The sequence below is a fragment of the Ceratotherium simum genome, chromosome 22 (assembly GCF_057802395.1).
Source record: "Ceratotherium simum simum isolate JZ-2026a chromosome 22, ASM5780239v1, whole genome shotgun sequence".
In the NCBI taxonomy this organism is placed as follows: Eukaryota; Metazoa; Chordata; class Mammalia; order Perissodactyla; family Rhinocerotidae; genus Ceratotherium; species Ceratotherium simum.
The window spans coordinates 26,312,746-26,331,509 of record NC_141921.1 but is presented as its reverse complement, the minus strand read 5'-3'; the positions used below and the strand labels follow the sequence as shown (position 1 = coordinate 26,331,509).

Sequence of the window (18,764 nt, the reverse complement as noted above, 5' to 3'; positions counted from 1 at the left end):
GAGGGTCTGCTATCAGCTGTCACTGTGCTGGGCCCTCTTAGACAGATGCTTAGAACGCATATTCCCACCAAGAGCTCCATCTGCAGCTCCCTCTGCGGGGCCACGCAGCTGAGCGCTTACGACACTCCCTTCAGGGGACACCCCCGCCAGTTCCTACTCCCTCCCTTTACCCTCTTACCTTCAGGAGGTGCTGTTCAATGGGTAAGGATCCCTGCAAGAGACAGACAGAGGGCTCAGACAGAGGAGGGCAAGGGGGATGCAGACTTACAGCATCCAGTGGAGCCTTAGGAAGCCACATGCCACCCAGGTTTCTCCCAGCCTCAGAAGAGGGAGGGAAGAGGGACCCCCACTCCAGCTAAGGGAGCCGAAATGGCAAGCTGAGCCCTGGGAAAGGCAGGGAGGGGCTGGCAGGTACCTACCAGTTCTGCAGTTAGCCCAGGCTCTCCTGGCAAGCCATTGTTCCCAGGCACTCCCTGCGGCCAAGGAGAGACAGACACGAGTGAGTGGACTCCTCTCTCTAGCCCGCAGGTCACTCACCAGCCCCACTGCCTCCCCCCTCAACCCGCAGAGCTGAGAGCCCTGGCTGGCACAAGGCTGACACCTATTCTTAGCTCAAAATCTCTAGACCGTTTGTAGGGAAAGCTGAGGAGGCCCAGAAGGGTGACCCCCAAAACCGGTCAGACAGGGAGTTTTTTCCCCACATGTTACGGGGAGGGTCAGAAATTGGGCAGAGGGTCTTCTGTATAGTAAGTAACTATGGTTTCTTTCTGTGCTAAGTACTTTTCTTATATTCTCTCATTTAATCATCACAGTTATCTTGGTGAGTGAGGCGTTGTTATCTCCACCTTAAAAACAGAACAAAAAATGCAGAGAGGGTATGTAACTTTCCAAAGGTCATAGGATGAGCCAGGCACAGAGGTGAGATTCAGAGCGAGGACCACTAGATTCCGACTCCTCTCTTAACCACTAGTTCAGCATCACCCCTCAAAAGACACTCCCAGAACATTCACGTACACAGCAAGGTGTGTAGACAGCAAGGTGGAGGCTTGGGAGTCATACCTATCTAGGAGCAAATCCTGACTACCTGCATAAATGATGGCAGGTTACTTGGGGGAAAAAAATCTCTGTGCCTCAGTTTCCTTATCTGTAAAACAAGGATAGCCTATGGTGAGGCTTAAAGGAGATCATGGCTGTAAGGAGCTTGGTACAGAGCCTGGCTTGCAGGATGCTCACGGTAAGTCTTTGCCCCCCAGACTCTCTGTTCCCCTTGCAGACTCACAATGCATATTTGCATATTAAATACTCCATGGAGGCAGGGAGTATGCTCCATTTTAAATCCCCGGTGCCCCACACGGAGGAGGCACGCATTAAATACGTATTCAGTGAACGCATGGCTGCTCACCCTGCTCTCCCCACACGGGATTTCCTTGGCCCACTCTGAGAGCCAGCCTCCCTTCAAGTCCCAGCTCCCAGCAACAGAACACACCACCCTCCCCCACCTGGAGTCAGCCTCCCCACACCCCTTCTGCACCCCCACACGCTGTCACCCTGCCGGGTTCATTCTGCGTCCTAAATGAGTTAACAAGGTAAAGTGCTTAGAACAGTGACTGGCCCAGGGAAAATATACTGAATGTGTTCCTTATAATTATGCCCCTAAATTATTACTCACCCCCTGCTCCACAATCCATTGCCTGGGTGTTAATTCAAGCCTGATACTTGGTGATTTTCTTTGCCTGATTTTCCTCACAGAATTAAATATCCCATCTGTCGTTCTGTAGAAGTGAAGAGCTACCAACTCACTATCTGCTAGCTATCTAGCCTCGGGCACATTTCTTAACCGCTGTGCCTCAGTTTCCTCTTCTGTGAAATGGATGAGGATTACACGAGATTATATTACTCCGGCAAATAAGGGCTGAATATCTGAGCCTGTTTCTGCGCCTGAAGAGAGTAGCTGCTGGGCCCTCCCTTCCTTGAAAGAACTGCAAGAGATGACCTGGCACGGAGGATGCGCACCCTGCCTGGCACGGGGCCGGGACCGTTAGCGGCAGCCTCGGCTTGGTCTCTGGCACTGGCACCAGACGAGGACTCTGGTGCCCGGGACCAGGCTCGGCAGTCACTCTTTTCTGCCTCATTCCCCAGCGTGTTTTGGCAGGGTTCACACTATATCAGCATGTGCTTGTTAATGGGTCACTTTGAAATGACTCTCACGTTTCCCCAAGCAAACTGCAAGCCCCCTGCAGACAGAGTCCTGCCTCCTGGCAGTGCAGCAGGAAGCCCGGACTCTTGGTACACGTGTGGCTGGCCCATGGGGGACCAGAGTTGGCTCTGTTCTGAGCTCTCGAGGAGACAGAGAATAAAGATCCCGGAAGAGACTCCCACCAGCATGGGGGCTCCCCAAAGCAGATTCTCAGCCCAGGTGGCAGTGGGGGTAGGGTGTATAAAATCGTCGGGCCAGGGGGACTAGTTTGTAAAAAGCTTCCATGTGATTCTTCTCTGCTCCTTCAGATGGAATCACTCTTCCAGGAACTGGGAGCCAGACATACAGAAGCCACTGTCTGTGCCTCCTGGGACCTCTGGAAAATGTGGCCTGGCATGCAAACCATTGGAAAACTGTCCTGAAAGGCAGAAGAGGGGGGAAGAAAGCCTTCTGCATAGGGAAACCCCAGTCTAGAGCTGCCAATTCCTATCTGGATGACCTCAGACAAGATGCTTCAGCTCTCAGAGCCTCAGTTTGCCCAGCTGTGACATAGGGATAACACCACCCTCTTACTGCAGTTGATGTAAGGCTCAAATGAAGGAGAAAATGGGTGTAAAATAATAATAGTCATCGTCCTAATGATGGCTAACGCCTTCTAAGCATTTACTATGTGCCAGGCAGGGTTCTATACAATTTGCATGCATTAACTTAATATTCACAAAAACCCGGTGAGACAGGTGCTGTAATTACCTCCCCTTAACAGATGAAAGAACTGAGACACAGAGAGGGTAAGTAACTTGCCTAGCACCACACAGCTAGCACAAAGCAGAGCTGGGATTCAAAGTCAGGCTGCCTGGCTTTGCAGCGCACACTCCAATCACAATAGCACATGGATCTCATCTCCTCCTGCGCTCCCCTCTCTATCTCTGGCCTCCTCGCTATCCCCCAAACACGCGGGCACATTCCCACCTCTGGCCATTTGCACCTGCTGCTTTCTCTGTCAGGAATATGCTCCCTCACAAGCTCACTACTCATTTCCTTTAAGTCTTGATTCAAATGTCACCTTCTTTTCAACCCTTTTCTCAAATATCTTCCCTGCCCTCCTCCAATTTTTCATCTCCACACCCTGTTTTATCTTTCTCTTTAGGATGTATGACTTTCTAGCATACTATATTTTATTTATTTATCTTGCTTATTGTCTGTCTCTCCTACTAGAATGCAAAGAGGACAGGGATTTTTATTTGTGTCCACTGCTATCTCACCAGCACCTAAAACAGTGCCTGGAAAATAGCAGATGTGCAAAGATTTTTGTTGCATGAATAATGTGGAACGCTGCTCCAAAACAGTGGAGCTCTGTACTGCTGTAGAGGATTTTTATCTGACCCAGATTCTGGGTGCCTGACAGCTGACCAAGGCCTGAGCTTGGCACGGGTGTCAGTGGGGTGCCTGGGCTAGCACTCAATAGGACATTCCTCGAAAAACGGCTGGGAGTGCCCACAGCCTGCCCTAAGGGGTCAGTGGGTCCTCCACGCCATGCCGCCAAGCAGGAGCACAGGGGGGTGAGAAATGATATGCGCGTTTGTGGGGTGGGGGAGCGGCACACTCAGGGTCCTGCCCACCCGGAGCGTGAGCCCTGCCCCCCTGCCTCCCATACTCTTTCTCTTCTCCCCTTTACCTGCAGCCCAGGCACTCCAGGGGGGCCTGGCGGTCCGGGAACACCTGGAGGACCCTGAGGGAGAGAGGAAATAGTCAGACCCAGAAGAAAGCTCTGCCCCATGGCTGGGGGCAGTGGTGTGAGGGTGGGCAAGCCGTGGGTGCTGGCGAACAAGAAGAGTGACAGAGGAGACAAGCGACACACACCTGCGGGCCCGGCTGCCAGGAGCTGCCCATCCAAAGTCCCGGAGCACCCTGGGTGGGAGTGGGGGTCGCAAAAGAAGAGGAGAGGTTATAGGCAACGTCCACACCAAGCGCAGGGCTGCGTGGGGGGGCAGCTGGCTGGGGTGCAAAGCCCTGCGGGGCCCTTGCATGGTGGGCTGAGGCGGGAAGCCAGGCCTCTCCCCCGGGCTGGGGGGAGGGCTCTCAGCACCACTTACCGGCATGCCAGAGAAGATGAGGTCTCCTCGAGAGGGGCAGGAGCACTCCCCCGGCTCACCCTGCAAAGACAAGAGCCTTTGTCAGAGGGGGCAAGGATGGAGAACCTTCTGGAAACTGATATCTGGAAGGCAGCGTGGGCTCTGGAAATGGAGAGGCCAGGGTTTAAATCCAGGATCTGCCTGTTATGATTGTACCTTTGGGCAATCTGTTCAACCTCACTGAACCTCAGTCTCCTCATCTGTAAAATGGGGATAATGATACCAAATGCACAGACTGTCAAGAGGATGGAATGGATTAATGTACATAGTTTCTGGCACATGGCAAGCACTCAGCAAACAACGGCTAGGGCTGTTACTGTGTTTTTAGTTTCATTGCCGTCTGCTGCTGCACATGTTTCCCGCCTCCAGTACAGTCAGAGCTCAACCCAGCTGTGGCTCCACTCCCCTTGGGCCAGCCTGGTTCCATGCCCTTCTCTCCCGGTCCCACTCATCTCTGTCCCCTCACCACTAGTCCTTCCCAACTCAGTTTCTGCCCCTGTCTTCTGACTCAGGGCCCACTTGAAAATGCAGCTGCCCCCCATGGAGGCCTTGTTGCTCTCTGGGTCTCTGGGAATCCTGGTTGAGCCCTGGGCCTGCCACCACGTGAAGTAGGAAATGCTTGGGGCTTCTGCTCCCTGGATCCAGGGAACCGGTGGGTCGCAAGAAAACCAGGATGACTCCTCAGTTCCCATCCTCTAGTCCAGAGCCACTACCACGTGCATAGGTTCCCCTGGGTGGCGGGGCTACAAGGGCTGCTAATTTCCCCAGAGTATTGGTCACAGATCCTTGGGACTTACCTTCTCTCCCTGAGATCCCTTTTCACCCTGCAGGGAATAAACAGGGAGATGAGTAGGTAGGGGTGTGCAGGCAGGGCCAGATGTGGCTTCCTTCCGCCCTGGGACACTGTACTCACTGGCATCCCTCTGGCTCCTGGAAGTCCAGTCTGTCCTTGCTGCCCCTCAGGGCCCTGAAGGGAGAGAACCCAGGGTTAGTCATCAAGGCTGGACAGCAGCCCCCCAGCTGGCCCGCCTGCAGGGGAGGGCAATAGGACAGAGAGAAGCAGCGCCAGGCTCCCCTGGAGCCTGCGTCCTGGCGCCCACGTTCTAGAGGAGGAAACTGAGGCACAGGAGACAAGGAGAGGAAGAAGGAAGAAGAAGACTGGCACTTCCTGAGCACGTTCGGAGTGTCAGACACTGGGCCACACGCCTGTCAGAAACCACGGAATGAAGTCCCCATTCCTGGCCCTGTAGGACGGTATGGTGAGGAAACTGAGGTTGAAAGAAATTTTGTAACAGACCCAACAGCACGACGGCACCCGGGTCTGTGCGGTCCCAAGTCCCGCTCTCTCCTCTCTCCCTTTCATGCTTGACACACATTCTCTCTCTCACAACAGTTATGTCAGTTGACTCAGTTATGTCAGGAGGAGAGACGAATTTTAGCCCCTATTTACCAACGAGGAATTGGAGACTCCGAGAGGCTGTCACTTGCCTAAGGTCACACAACTTGTGAGGGTGGGGCCTGGATTGGGAAGCCTCCTAGATGCGACTCAGCTTGAGGGAAGAAGGTCTGGAGAGGTCAGCCTGGCCGCACAGAGGCATTCCGACGGCTGCCTTTCGATGGGGCATGCCACCTTCGCACACAGGACTCGAAGCTCCCCGAGGAGCAGGCCCACCTTCACCTTTACTCCTGAGTGACCCTGGGGCTCCCTGGGACAGGCAGGGACCCTTACTGTCCAGCTCTGCTGGGCAGTACAGACTGGCTGCGTGGACCTGGGCAAGTCCGTGACCCCTCTGGGCTCGGTGCGCCCTCAGGAGGAATCCATCCATGATTCCCACACTGGAACTGGAATTTCTCTAGGGAGCCATCAAGACAGAAAAGAAACGATTCCCTGGGCTATTTTCACATTACCAAAAGCCCAAGAAAAATTACACATTTGCCCACGACCTGGCACAGCACAGGCTGGCTGAAAGGCAGCATTTCTTTGATTTAGGCTAGAATTATATCATCTTGTAAAATTCTAGTGGGTTCATGTGGAGTAGAAGCTGACTATTATACAGTTCTTTGATGAATGAAAATGAGGAAATGCGTTTATTATGGCTTAATCTATGCAATTTGTTCAACAGGCACATCTTTTAAAACATGGGAATCATAGGTGGGACAGTAACAAGGGGAGGTCTTTGAGAGTAATGAGATTGGAAGGATTGCTGGTCCAGATAGATCTGTGCCGCCCAGAATGGTAGCCAATAGCCATATGTGGCTATTTGAAGTTAAATTAATCCAAATTAAGTGAAATTTAAGATTTAGTTCCTCAGTCACACGAGCTACATTTCAAGTGCTCAACAGCCACCTGTGGCTAGCGGCTAGTGCCTCAGGCAATACAAACAGAACATTTCCATCATCGTAGATAGGTCTACTGGGCAGCACAGTTTAGATGACCCCGAATGACTCCCAGGTTTGAAGCAGTGACGGGGAGTTAACATGCGGGCTTGGAGTCAGACAGCCCTGGATTCAAGTCCTGGCTCTACCTCCTTGCTCTCCGCCCTTCGGTTTCCTTATCTATGAACTGGAGGCAGTAATGGCTGTTCTCTTACAGGGATGTGGTGAGGATTAAGTGAATGGCTGTTTAGAGCTGAGCACAGGGCCTCAGCACAGTTACTGCTCAAAAGATGGTGGTGATCGGTATTGTCATGATTCAGTGCTCCCCCCCAAACAGTGCAGTCTTCTTCTCCAAGGCTGGACCAGGCTGAGGCCTCTCTCCTCCCATTCCCCATGCTGCTGGGATGGGCGGGGTCAGCCCTGTGACCTCTTCCCAGCAGCAACATCCTTGGTCCCAGCAACACTTCCAGCATGGAGCGCAGAGAAGACCCTTACCGGAGGCCCAGAGACACTAGCACCAGGGGATCCCACAGGTCCAATGGCTCCTTTTACCCCTGGAGATCCCTGTGGAAGAGAGGGTACAAAGGTTCATGGGCAATCTAGCAGGTAAGACGCATCAGACCAGGTCTTGGTCAGACCCTGATGGGCATCACTCAGCTCCCATGTCCCCTGCGCCCACTGCCAAGAGCACCAAAGCACTGCAGACCTGGGGCCCAAGGAGGCAGAGGCTCACCTTTGCTCCCTTCTCTCCAGCGGGGCCAGGTGGTCCTCGAGGTCCCGGAAGCCCCTGCAGATGGAAGCACAGTTAGTTATCTCTCTCCTAGAGTGGCCCCTTCCCCTGCCAGCCTCCTGCAGGCCTGAGGCAGACATACCTGAATGCCAGGCAAACCCTGAGCTCCAGGCTCCCCCTGCAAGTCAGAAAAGGCAGACTGGGCCACAACTGCCCAGACCAACCTGCCCCACTGGCAGACTGGTCTGGGGTGGGGTGTCTGCCAGCCCAAACTCAGGAGAGCTCCCCAAGGAGACACTGAGGGTCAGAGAGGTGGGGCTCACAGCCAAGGTCCCTGACAGAAGCATCAGCAGGCCAGGGCTGCTGCCCAATTCCTTATCCCAAAGCCATGCCCTTCAGCATCTGGGGGCAGGCAGAGCTCTGTGGTTTGGGGGGCAGATGGGAGTGAGCGGTTGGCTAATAGAAGTGTTAGGGGGGCAGGTAGGCAAAGTCAAGGCTGGAGACTCACCTCTGGCCCCTGGACTCCCATTCCTGGAGGCCCAGGCTCCCCCTGAAGAGGCAGAAGGACAATTCTTGGCTTGAGAGTCCCACTCACTGTGCACTCTTTCCCTAGCCCGCCTTATCCTCCTCCACCTCCACCGTCTCCCTCCTAATAGCTGATCTCCAGTTCCCACTCCAGGCCCACTGCCCCATGTGTCTCCCCACCTTCCACCTCACCCACATACCTGCAGTCCAGGGCCCCTACTCACACATACCTGTATGCCCTTCAGTCCCGGGGGCCCTTGAACCCCTGGTAGACCAGGCTGGCCCTAAAAGACATAGGTGGCCCATGGGTCTCCCAGGGGAAAGGGGGCAGGCAGGAGCAAAGAGAAGCCCAGGCAGGGAAGGATCAGAGGGCAGACAGCCAGAACTCACCGGTTTACCAGGCCGGCCCACGCCTTCAGGGCCCGGCTCTCCTTTGAGGCCCGGCTTCCCAGGCAGTCCCGCCATGTTAGTCAACGCCCCCTGCAGGCTGGGGCAGGCAGTGCAGCCATCACCCTGGTCAGAGATGGGCACAGGCAGGAGCTCGTGAGCCAGGACTGGCAAGGACCAGGAGGAGGCATCGGAAAGGGGGTCTTCATGCCCCTCTGGGAGCTCTGCCCCTCTGCCGCCCCCACCTCAGCCTGGAAAATCAAAATAGCCCCTGACACTCCTAGCTTTTCTCCCTGCCTCAGAGAAGAGCTGAGGCATCTCCACCCAGTATTTCCGGCATCCTGTAAGGCTCACAGCCTGACTCTGCAGTCCTCCCCCTCATTAGCTCTCAGCCTGATTTCTTTTTGCTCATGCAACAAACTGCCCCCGCCTGACTGACCTTTTCTCCTTTTGGCCCTCTGGGGCCCCGAACCCCAGGCTCTCCCGACAGTCCTGGCTGCCCCGTGGTGCCTGGCATTCCGGGATCTCCTGGATTCCCAGCAACACCCTGTAAGGAGTAGGGTTCAAGGAGGGCAGAGGTGACCCAGCTGGGGATAGGTTGCCCTCTTGGGACCTGCATGCACTCACAGCCCTCGCTGGGGCTGGGGGCTGAATAGGGAGCAGAGAGTGGGCACAGGGCAATCAGGAAAAGGAGGTGGAGAGGGCATCTAAGAGAAGGTGGTGCCCACCCATGCCCACCGAGGTTCTCTCACCTTCTGCCCCTTCAATCCACGCTCTCCAGCCTTGCCCTGAGGAGAAAGCATTTCCAACACCCATTCATTTGTCCCAGACACCCCTAAATGTCTGGCACTGTGTTAGACCCGAGAATACAACAGTGTACACAACAGACCAGAATCTGCTCTCGTTCTAGTGAAGCAATATCACATAGATTAAGAAAAGAGACTTGAGCCAGAGTCCTGCCTGGGTGACCCTGGGCAAGTTACTTAACCTATCTGTGCCTCAGTTTCCTCATCTGTCAAATGGGGACGATAAAAATAGCATAAGCTTCTACCCTGTAGGGTTCTTGTGAGAGCAGACGAGCTACTATACGTGAAGCAGGGCATGGCACACAGTGCACGCTCTGTTCGTGTTCGCTGTGATCAGTAAAGCAGTAATAATATCATCACCACAGTGGGAACTATCATTTCCTGGGTGCCTAGCGTGTGCTGCTAATGACACACGTCATTCCTGGGCTTCACAACACACCATGCACAGGAAACAGAGGCACAGAGAGCAAAAGGAACTTGCTCAAGTCCAAGAGCTAGTAAAAGGCAGAGCTGGACTTTGAACCCAGGTCTGCTGGTTCCCGGCTGTGCTCTGTCTGCATACTCTGCCATGCTGTGTCCCAGGATAAAGGCAGAGGCCTGTCAGGCCAGCTCCCTCTGGGGACAGAGGCACTGACCTCTCTACACACTCCCACCTACTCCCCACTGCCCAGAGAGCCAAGAGCCCCAGGTCCTCCCCTCTCGTGAGCCCTGCCTGCCTCCCACCCCCAGAGGCCCAGGAACTCACCTGTTTTCCTGGAAGGCCGAAGCCTGGAGGCCCAGGCTCTCCCTTCTCTCCGGGAGCGCCAGCCAAGGCCACCATGTGGCCGTCCCCATCCTGAGGCCTGGACAGGGTTGGGCATGGCTCACAAGGCTCCCCCTGCCGAGCAAGGACACAGGGTTGGGGGCCCCAGGCCAGGCTTGGAATCTGGGGCTGGGGTATGCAGCCAGCCTGACACAGCCCTGAGCAAAGGATATCTCAGGAAGATGGTGGGAGAACAAGTAAGAAACAAAGGTGGGGGCCAAGTCATCAGGGGTCTTAACTGCCTCGCTAAGGGGTCAGATGTTATCCACAGGCAGTGGGGAGCCTCAGAGAGTTTGAAGGAGGGTAAGAGGAGTGTGTGTTTAGGAAGTTCACCCTGGCTGCAGCTGGAGAATGTCCCCAGACTCACCTTCTCTCCTTTGATGCCTGCTGGTCCCACTGGCCCTGGGGGCCCCTACGAGACAAAAAGCCACATGTGAGGCCTGGCATCTGCCTGGGCCATGCTGCGGCACAGTCCAGGCCTATCATCTTCCCGGCGCGGGCAGCACCTCCCACTTTGTCCTCCTCTAGGAGCTGTTGCCATCCAAAGCACACTTACCACACTGCCGGCTGGGCCTGCCTCCCCGAAACTACCCTGAGAGCAAAGCAGAGACGTAGGGTCAAGGAGAGGAGGCATACGGGTACTAGGCCAATCCTAAACCCAAAGCTACAAAAGTAGCCCCATGGGACCTCTAGGCTACCCCTCCCCCATTTCCTAGCTAGGGAAACTGAGGCCCAGAGAGGGAAAGGGATTTCCCCAAGGTCCCCAGGGGAGTCTATGGCCAGCCTGTTTCTGCTCCTAGCCTCACTTCACAGACTCACAGCCCCACCCTCAGCCCTGACCCAGCACACAGAGATCATTAATTCGTTTATCCAGTAGCTACTCCTGGACGCCTATATGCACCGCGCGAGGTGCTGGCGTGTAACAGTGAACAGCATGCTCTGTGGCACTTACACACTAGTGGGGACAACAAGAACTTCTTAAATAATAGTAACTGTAAATCGCGATGAGTGTTAGGAAGGAACTAAACAAAGTGATGAGACAAAGTAAGCGGGGGAGGCCATTTCAGACAGGGTGGTCAGAGAAGTGTCAACGACAACCACCAAGAAGATGAGAGTAAGGCCAGCAGTGAATGAATGGGGGAGCACAGAGAGGAAAACGTTCTAGACAGTGGGAGCCACAAGTACAAATCTAAGAGGTGGGAACCATCTTGGCATAATCCAGAATGGAAGGAGGGCAGTACATCTACAGCACAAGAAACAGAGAGAGGAGAATGAGATGAAGCTGACAAGGCCGCAGGCCGGTTGTCCAGGGTCTTGTCAGGCAGAGCAGGACTTTGGCACAAAGTTGAGCCTTGGAAGGATTTTAAGCAGGGAAATAATGGTAACCTGAGTTCTCTTTACAAAGCCACATTAGCCTCTGGATGACAGATGGACTGTTAAAGAGCTGCCGTGGCTGCGGGCAGTCCAGGCAGGGTGCTGTCAGCACCGTCCAGGTGAGAAAGATGGGCACCGAGACTACGGTGGCGGTCGTGGAGGTGGAGAGCAGCGGGGGGAGTTGAGAGATGCTGTTGGCGGAACTGTCAGATGGAGGAGATGATGTGGGAAAGGGAGGAATCAAGGATGACATTGGATTTGGGGTTTGAGGAGCTGGTTTTATGCCCTTTACTGAGATAGAGAAGCCTGGAAGAGGGAGCAGGTATGAGGCGGGGAGGCAAAGCTCCATTTGCGAAATGACAGGTGTGGTTTACCTGGCAGAGCTGGGGCTGAACACATATTTCAGTGTTTCTCACACTTGAACACTCTACACCCACAGAACCCATCATCTGAGTCACATGGCATTCTAAGTTCAATGCCGTCATTTGTCTCCAACGTAATCATAAATACAAATGTTAACATGGGCACTGAAATCGAGTGACCCAGCCAAGGAGTGATTACAGACTCGAGCCAGACTTCCCGGGCTCAAATCCCAGTTCTCTGCACCCAAACACCTTTGTGACTTTGGGCAATTTACTTGGCCTTTTGGTGCCTCCATTTCCTCATCTGTAAAATGGGAATAATGGAGTACCTACCCCATAAGGCTTTGGGAGGATGAAACAAGTTAATACATGTACTTGGAACAGCGCCTGGCACATAACAAGTGGTAAAGAGTGATAAATATTATTATTTTATTATAAGGTTGTCTTGAATGTGCTTGTTTTAGATTATCAATAAATTAAAAATACAAAACCAAAGAATTTTCTTGGAGAACACGAAGGCTCTCAGAAATAAATTCTTTGACTCCAGCCTGTAAAACACTGATGAGTGTATTTCCCGTGGCTGTGCAGTGGGATCTCTTGTCTATGTTGTCCCTATTCCCCGTCCAGGGCCTCCGCTTCCCTGCCTCCCTGCCGAGAAGCCCTGGTGTCCCTGACATCTAACCCAGGTCTCACCTTCTTTCCTTTCAGCCCTGTTGGCCCTGGAGCCCCAACTTTCCCCTGAAAAACAATCAAGTCACAGTCACAGCATCTCCCCACTCCCACTCCTCCAAGACTCCGAGGGTCCCAGTGTCCACCAGAAAGAGCTCAGAATTCCGAATCCCACAACCCTGAAGGTAGCTGGACAGTTACTTCTGTGACACAGCTGGGCCCTCAGAGGTTCTACGAGGGAGTCCCCAGGGCAAGTGACCCGGGGCAGTGCAGGGATGGAGGGAGGGAGCAGGCTGCATGCCTGGGACACCCACCTCAGGGCCTCCCTCCTGGTCTCTGCCTTGAGAGTCGGGGCCTAAGGAGCCAAGGAGGCCACCAGTGTGGCAAGGATGGGCTGGATGGGCTGGACTGGGCTGGCTAGGAGGAAGCAGTCACTCACCGGCAGGCCTGGCAAACCGAAGCCAGGGGAGCCCAGGTCTCCTTTGGCCCCTGCAGAGGGCGCAAGATGCTGGGCCTCCACAGCCGAGCTGCAGGACGAGCAGGACTCCCCCTGGGGAAGGAAGAGAGGGATCAGACAGGCTCCCGGAAGTCAGAGGGGGGCAGCCAGGGGACCCGGGTTCCCTCACCTTCTCTCCTTTGAGGCCTCGGATCCCAGGCTCTCCCTGCAGGGAGAAGAGGTTTATGGGCTGAGATCAGGAGTGTGGGTGCCACAAACTTCCTAGCCATATATGAGGACAGCAATGTCACACACCACAAACCCTTCAAACACCCGGGGGGGTCCCAGGAGGTTCGAGGTCACCCCAAAGCCAGGACTCATCAACCCATGTAAGATGAAGTAACGAGGCCAGGCTAAGTCATCCCATGGGAAAGTCCCTGTACGTACCCGATCACCTTTTTGTCCAACAGCTCCCAGGACCTCCTAAAAGAAAGGGTCCATGAGGAAGTGGGGTGGGAGTCCAGGCCAGGAACCTAACCCAGCCCTGCCCACCTCTTTCCTCCACCCCCAAACAACACCCAATCCCAGGAGGAGGGCATAGCCTTGCTCACTATAAGGGTTGGCTCCACCCCAGCTTGCCCAAAAGACATCTTAGCCTCTGTTCAAGAACCATGGGAGGTTGCCATGGAGACCTGGGGTGGCCTTCTAGCCCAGCCCTAAACTCTATGGTTCACTGCCCACCCCCGACCCAGGCAGCTAAGAGCCTAGACCCTCTGCCCACAATCTCTCTATGGCTATGAGAATTACCCAGTCCCTCTGCCCAACTCCTCTCTATGATCAAGCTCCAGGTATTTTTGTGGGGTCCCTCAATGGCCACCCCGGGCACTCACCCTGGCTGGTGCAGGATCACCCGGTTCCCCCTTGGGCCCTGGCTTTCCAGGGAGCCCCACGAAGCTCTGGAACCCTTCAGGCAGCGTTGGGCACACTTCACAGGGGTCACCCTAGCAGAAGGGAGAGACCATGAGTAGACAACGTGGGGTTGAGACCCTGGGAAGGCAAGGAGCTCTAGACATTGGGTGGGCCAGCACCCTACCCCAACATCAAAGTGGACAGCGGGAACACTGGAGGGGCTGTCTGTTCAAATGACATTCATTCAGCTTGTGATTCCTGGACATCGCAAAACGACATCCTCACAAGAAGCCATAAGAAATGATTGTGTCCCATTTACAGATGTGGAAACCCGGGCAAAGAGGGAAACTAATCCATCTACCACGTTCATAAATCATGTAGGGGGCCGATGCAGGATTTGAACCCAGCTGTGTAACTCCCAAGCCAGGCTCTTTATTTAGTAAGCACACGAGCATACCATAGGGACAAATGAAGGGTGGTGGAGGGGTCCCCTGAGGAAGGTCCAGCACCCCTCTGCCCAGGGCCTTTGATGCTCAGTGTCACCTTCAGAGAGGGGCTCCCACTCCCACCCCAACCTGGAACAACCAGGCCCGGGACTCACCTTCTCTCCCTTCAGCCCTGGCACCCCAGGCTTCCCCTGTTGGAGCAGAAGCAATGGCATTAGTGCAGGGCAAATGGACTGGTGTGCCAAGAGAGGGCCCGAGGACCCAGCCCCCTCCCTCTGGAGGCCTTGGGGAGCGGACCTGGGTGTGGTGGGCAGCGACCCCCCGCCCCCACCAGATTGGAGTCACTCACAGGTTTCCCACCAGGACCTTCCTTTCCCGGCGCCCCGGAGCTGCCCTGTGTCAGAAGAGGGGTTAAGGGGGAGGCTCCTGGCTGGGACCTCAGCCCACCACCCCCTCCCCATCCGGGTCCCTCTCTGGATCGCAGAACAATCTCTGCCAAATCTCCCATCTCCTCTTGATCTGTTTGGTCAATAAATACCCACTTCCTGTAACCTGTCCTTCTCCACATCTAACCCCAGTCCTTCTGGTTGCAAAGGAAGGGAGGACACGGGGCCTCTGCGTACACCTTCCCCAGTGTGACAGGCTGGGAAGAATCTGGGTGACCCCAGGAACCACAGCAGACAGAGAGACAGACAGACATTGCCAGGGCTTTCTACTCATCAAGGCACAAGGCACTAAAATGGGCTTGGGCCCTCCAGTTAAGGCCACTCCAGTTGTTACTAGACTTAGGCCTGCCTGTCCCTGTGCCTGGAACCCAGGCCAAGGGTCCCACGTCCGCAAGCACTGGGATGGGGACCCTCTGCACCGAGGGGCCTGGCTGAGCCAAGCCCAGCCTTCTCAGCCGAATGCCTGGCCCCTTCCCCGCACATGGCTGCTGCCCCAGCTGCCCCCGCCCCCACTCTCCTCTCTCCTCCCACTGAGCAGGGTGCTCCCCATGTGCCCACGCTCCTGCCTGTGTCTCCTTACCTTGTCTCCCTTAGGGCCTGCAGGGCCACCCGGGTCCCCCTGAGGGCAGAAACAGGATCAAGTGGCGGCTTCCCAGGGGCCTCGTAGTACAGTGAGATGGACTTGAGCCCCTTCCCACAACTAGGACCCCTGGGACCGAGCCTTATCTCCCCGACCCCTGGTGGGGCGGGCAGGAGAAGGATCTCCGAGGAAAGGACGGCAGGAGGGGCAAGGGGTACTCACCGGGGTCCCAGGAAGTCCTATCCCAGGGAGACCAGGGCGGCCGGGGGGCCCTGGTTCTCCTGCCAGCCCCTCAGGCCCGACAAAGCCAGGGTCTCCCTGGCACAGACATGAAGCAGGCGTGAGAGAGCTGCTGCCTCAGCCCCACCACCCGCTATTCACCCCACAGACACCCACAACTCACCTTCTGCCCTTTGGGTCCTATGACGCAGACCTCTCCCGGCCGGCCCTGTGGAGCGGGGGAGGGTGTAAGAATGGCCGGAGGCCTGGCACCTCCCTGGGGCAGCAGCCCCCTCTGGGATGGGTACATACCCACCTGTCCACCCTCACTGCCCCTCCCCAAAGCCAGACCCCACCCCGGTGCCCCAAGGTCATCAGATGTCAGCCTCAGGGTGTTAGAAGTCAGGGGCTCTTCGGCTGGGAGCCAGGAGGCCTGAGTTCAGGTCCTTTTCTGCCCCCTCCTTGCTATGCCTCCTGGCAAGAAGCCCCCACACAGCGCCCCCCGCCCCCCGAGTCTCCATTCTCCTGTCTGAGCAAGGGTAGCGGGTTCAGGATCCACACTGAGGGATGTGGGGTTATGGTGGGGAAGGGTCCCAAGTGCCATACATCTCGGCCTGGCTTTCCCGGCAAGCCCTTGATGCCTTCGTCTCCCTTCTCGCCCTTCTGGCCCTGAAGAAGGAAGAAGCAAAGTGACTGGGGTTAAAGGAAGGGGCTGGAAGAACGGAGGCAGTTCCATCTGGGGGAGGGATAGCTGCCTTCTAGATCCCTGGTCTCTGCCTCCTCAGAGAAGGAGTGGCTTCAGTCACCATGGGAGGGTAGACAACAGGAAGAACTTCCCAACCAGCCAAGCCACTCACTCGGGGAGTCTGTGGCATTTCCCTCTAGGTCTGACAGGAATTTGGACAAGGCAGGATGACTGGGAGCAATGGAGGATACCACCAATTCTATGCCCAACCACACCATCCTCTAGGCAGACTTTGGACACCTCTCTCCTCCTGTCTGTAGGACCTGCAGACCTCCCTGGCACCAACCCCTCAAAATCTAGGCCCATTACCTTCTGGCCTGTGGAGCCTGCAAGTCCTGAGGGTCCCTGAGATGAGGATGAGACACAAAAGAAGGGATGAGGAAAGGAGGGGAGGCTGGGCCAAGACCCCACTGCCCTTGCCCTATCCATGGTCCCACACTCACCAAGGCTCCCGGCTCCCCCTTCTCGCCCTTCGGGCCTTCTGCACACTGAGCAGGGAAACAGGTGTTGAGAGGGGCCCAGGGTCACCCCATGGGCTGCCGAGGGCACAGCCCCTTCCCCAGGGGCTGACCCCATATTGGCCTTGAAGCAGGCCTCGCCTCCAGGTCCTACCTGAAGCGGGGCATCCAGGGAGATTCGGACACAGTCCTTGCCCTGCGGGGAGGGAGCAAGGGGTCAGAGCCGGGGCCCTGTTTTGAGGAAGATGGGCCCAGGAATCCCACAGGCCTGGTGCCCCTAGAAAATAGAGGTTTCCACACACCAACCGCTAGAAAGACTGGCCCTCAGCCCCCATGCGGGCCAGGCTGCAGGTTTCCAGCTGAGATGATGGGGTGATGGTTCACACCCAGCCCACCCCCAAGGCACAGCTGGGAAGGGTCCTGCTGTGGGCATGGCTGGGGTACTTACCCGGGCTCCCTTCTCTCCCTTGGGTCCTGATGGACCAGGGAGGCCCCGCTCCCCTTTCCCTCCCTGTGGATGAGACCAAAATGAGGGCTGGGACCAGAGGGGGCACATGGGAGCCTAGAGGAAGCTCTCCCCAGTCCGGTCTTCTCCACCCACCCACTACACATGGGTGTGTAAATAAGCACAACTCTGGCCCAACCCCCCACTAGGCACACAGCATATGGATTCCATACACATTCATCCCCATGTCTGTCCCCCACCAAAAGGCTATATTTGGCAAATCTACAGTCTCACACAGAGGGTATCTCCTCCCCCACACCCCTACCCAGGCACGCTTGCTCACACACAGCACACCCAGGGGCACATGGACACACACATATGGAGTGACAGGAACCCATGGTGGTGAGTGTCCGGCTGCCTGAGTTCAAATCCCACCTCCACCACTTACTAGCCTACGACCCAGGGCAAGTCGTGCAACCTCTCTGAGCCTCAGTTTCCTCATGAATAAAATGGGATTCATGTCAGCACCTACCTCAAGGGGTTGTGGTGAGGAAGAAACATGATGCACTGGGCATAGAGCCTGGCACTCAGTCAGCACTCACAGGAAGGTGGCCCCAGGAATTACACTATGTACTCACGGGCACACACAAGTGCACAGTCTCACACTTGCATGTGTGCTCCTACCCCAACACTCACAAGCTCGGCCATCCTGTCAGGCCCACAGGTATAGGGGTTCACTCCCACCACAGCGGGCCAGACACGTGCAAACACACGTCCCAGAGATACTGGCAGCCACACCCACACACATTCACTCTGACACACCCAGTCACACACATGGGCACAGCGGGGCCTCAGTTTTCCCTGGAGTAAAATGAGAGCTCCCACCCCACAGGATGCTTGAGGGGGTTCAGGAAGGTAACAGATGTGCACATGTGGCCCAGGGCCTGACGCACAGTAGGGCCTCAGAAAAGGGCAGGTCTTAACGTTCTTGTACACCCACAGCCCCCTCCTCTCTCCAACATACAGACATACCTAATCACCCCACAAACATACAGACAGGCTCGGGTAGCCCTGATATAAACACAAAGCCACAGGGCCACATGCTATGGGATACGGTGGGGCCACCAAAGAGGGCAGGAGTGTCCTGTTCTCCATGTGGGACTCACCTTGGGGCCAGAGGGACCAATTGTGACCTGAGGGGACAGAGGAGAAAGCATTACATCTCAGGGAGGGAGAGGAAACCAGGGGCCCAGAGAGGGCAAGCAATTTAGCCAGGGTCACCCAACATGGTCGCTGGACCAGTAGCCTGAATCCTAGCCCCTGCTGTGCCTCCTAGGCCAATCAGGAGGCTGACTTTATATCCTAAGCCTGATAAACTTGCAGAGGGGTCTAATCTACCTTCTCCAACCCGCCTGGCTTTGGCTAGCACCACCCCTCTCCCCCACCCCCTACTCCTCACCCCATTGCTAGACTAACATGGCTGCTCAGCTGCCATGGTAACCCCTGCACATCTGGGGACTATCAGCCTTACCAGATTTGGTAGGGGTCTGGATGGAAAGAGGGGCAAGCAGCAGAAGGGGTACCTCGTGTTGTCCCCCAAGGTCAGAGGCTTGGGGCTGAGAGGAGCCGGGGTTGTGCCCTTTGTGGACCCAATGTGGCATGTCAACTCAGAATGACAGGCCATGGGAAAGTGGTGACTCATGCTGCCCATGGAAGAGGC

At 55.8% G+C, this 18,764-nt stretch overlaps 1 protein-coding gene across 3 annotated transcripts in view; it reads right to left on the bottom strand.

Moving 5' to 3' along the window:
- Nucleotides 1-18,764, bottom strand: part of COL16A1 (collagen type XVI alpha 1 chain) — a 50,284-nt gene that overhangs the window by 22,463 nt on the left and 9,057 nt on the right. For 2 of the 3 annotated variants that reach the window (XM_087446398.1, XM_087446399.1), the window contains exons 12-45: nt 18,211-18,237; nt 17,048-17,110; nt 16,754-16,795; nt 16,585-16,629; nt 16,451-16,486; nt 16,003-16,065; nt 15,581-15,625; nt 15,400-15,495; nt 15,178-15,216; nt 14,501-14,545; nt 14,307-14,342; nt 13,687-13,797; nt 13,244-13,279; nt 12,987-13,022; nt 12,800-12,910; nt 12,385-12,429; nt 10,512-10,547; nt 10,323-10,367; nt 9,899-10,030; nt 9,100-9,135; nt 8,787-8,894; nt 8,351-8,473; nt 8,191-8,244; nt 7,944-7,985; nt 7,578-7,613; nt 7,439-7,492; nt 7,201-7,269; nt 5,243-5,296; nt 5,127-5,153; nt 4,291-4,350; nt 4,058-4,105; nt 3,873-3,926; nt 420-473; nt 179-211 (exon numbers count right to left, since the gene is read on the bottom strand). In XM_087446398.1, coding sequence (XP_087302524.1) covers nt 179-211; nt 420-473; nt 3,873-3,926; nt 4,058-4,105; nt 4,291-4,350; nt 5,127-5,153; nt 5,243-5,296; nt 7,201-7,269; nt 7,439-7,492; nt 7,578-7,613; nt 7,944-7,985; nt 8,191-8,244; nt 8,351-8,473; nt 8,787-8,894; nt 9,100-9,135; nt 9,899-10,030; nt 10,323-10,367; nt 10,512-10,547; nt 12,385-12,429; nt 12,800-12,910; nt 12,987-13,022; nt 13,244-13,279; nt 13,687-13,797; nt 14,307-14,342; nt 14,501-14,545; nt 15,178-15,216; nt 15,400-15,495; nt 15,581-15,625; nt 16,003-16,065; nt 16,451-16,486; nt 16,585-16,629; nt 16,754-16,795; nt 17,048-17,110; nt 18,211-18,237 — 1,941 coding nt within the window. The remainder of the gene's footprint in view (nt 1-178; nt 212-419; nt 474-3,872; nt 3,927-4,057; nt 4,106-4,290; nt 4,351-5,126; nt 5,154-5,242; nt 5,297-7,200; nt 7,270-7,438; nt 7,493-7,577; nt 7,614-7,943; nt 7,986-8,190; nt 8,245-8,350; nt 8,474-8,786; nt 8,895-9,099; nt 9,136-9,898; nt 10,031-10,322; nt 10,368-10,511; nt 10,548-12,384; nt 12,430-12,799; nt 12,911-12,986; nt 13,023-13,243; nt 13,280-13,686; nt 13,798-14,306; nt 14,343-14,500; nt 14,546-15,177; nt 15,217-15,399; nt 15,496-15,580; nt 15,626-16,002; nt 16,066-16,450; nt 16,487-16,584; nt 16,630-16,753; nt 16,796-17,047; nt 17,111-18,210; nt 18,238-18,764) is intronic. The other variant, XM_087446400.1, reaches the window with a different exon arrangement.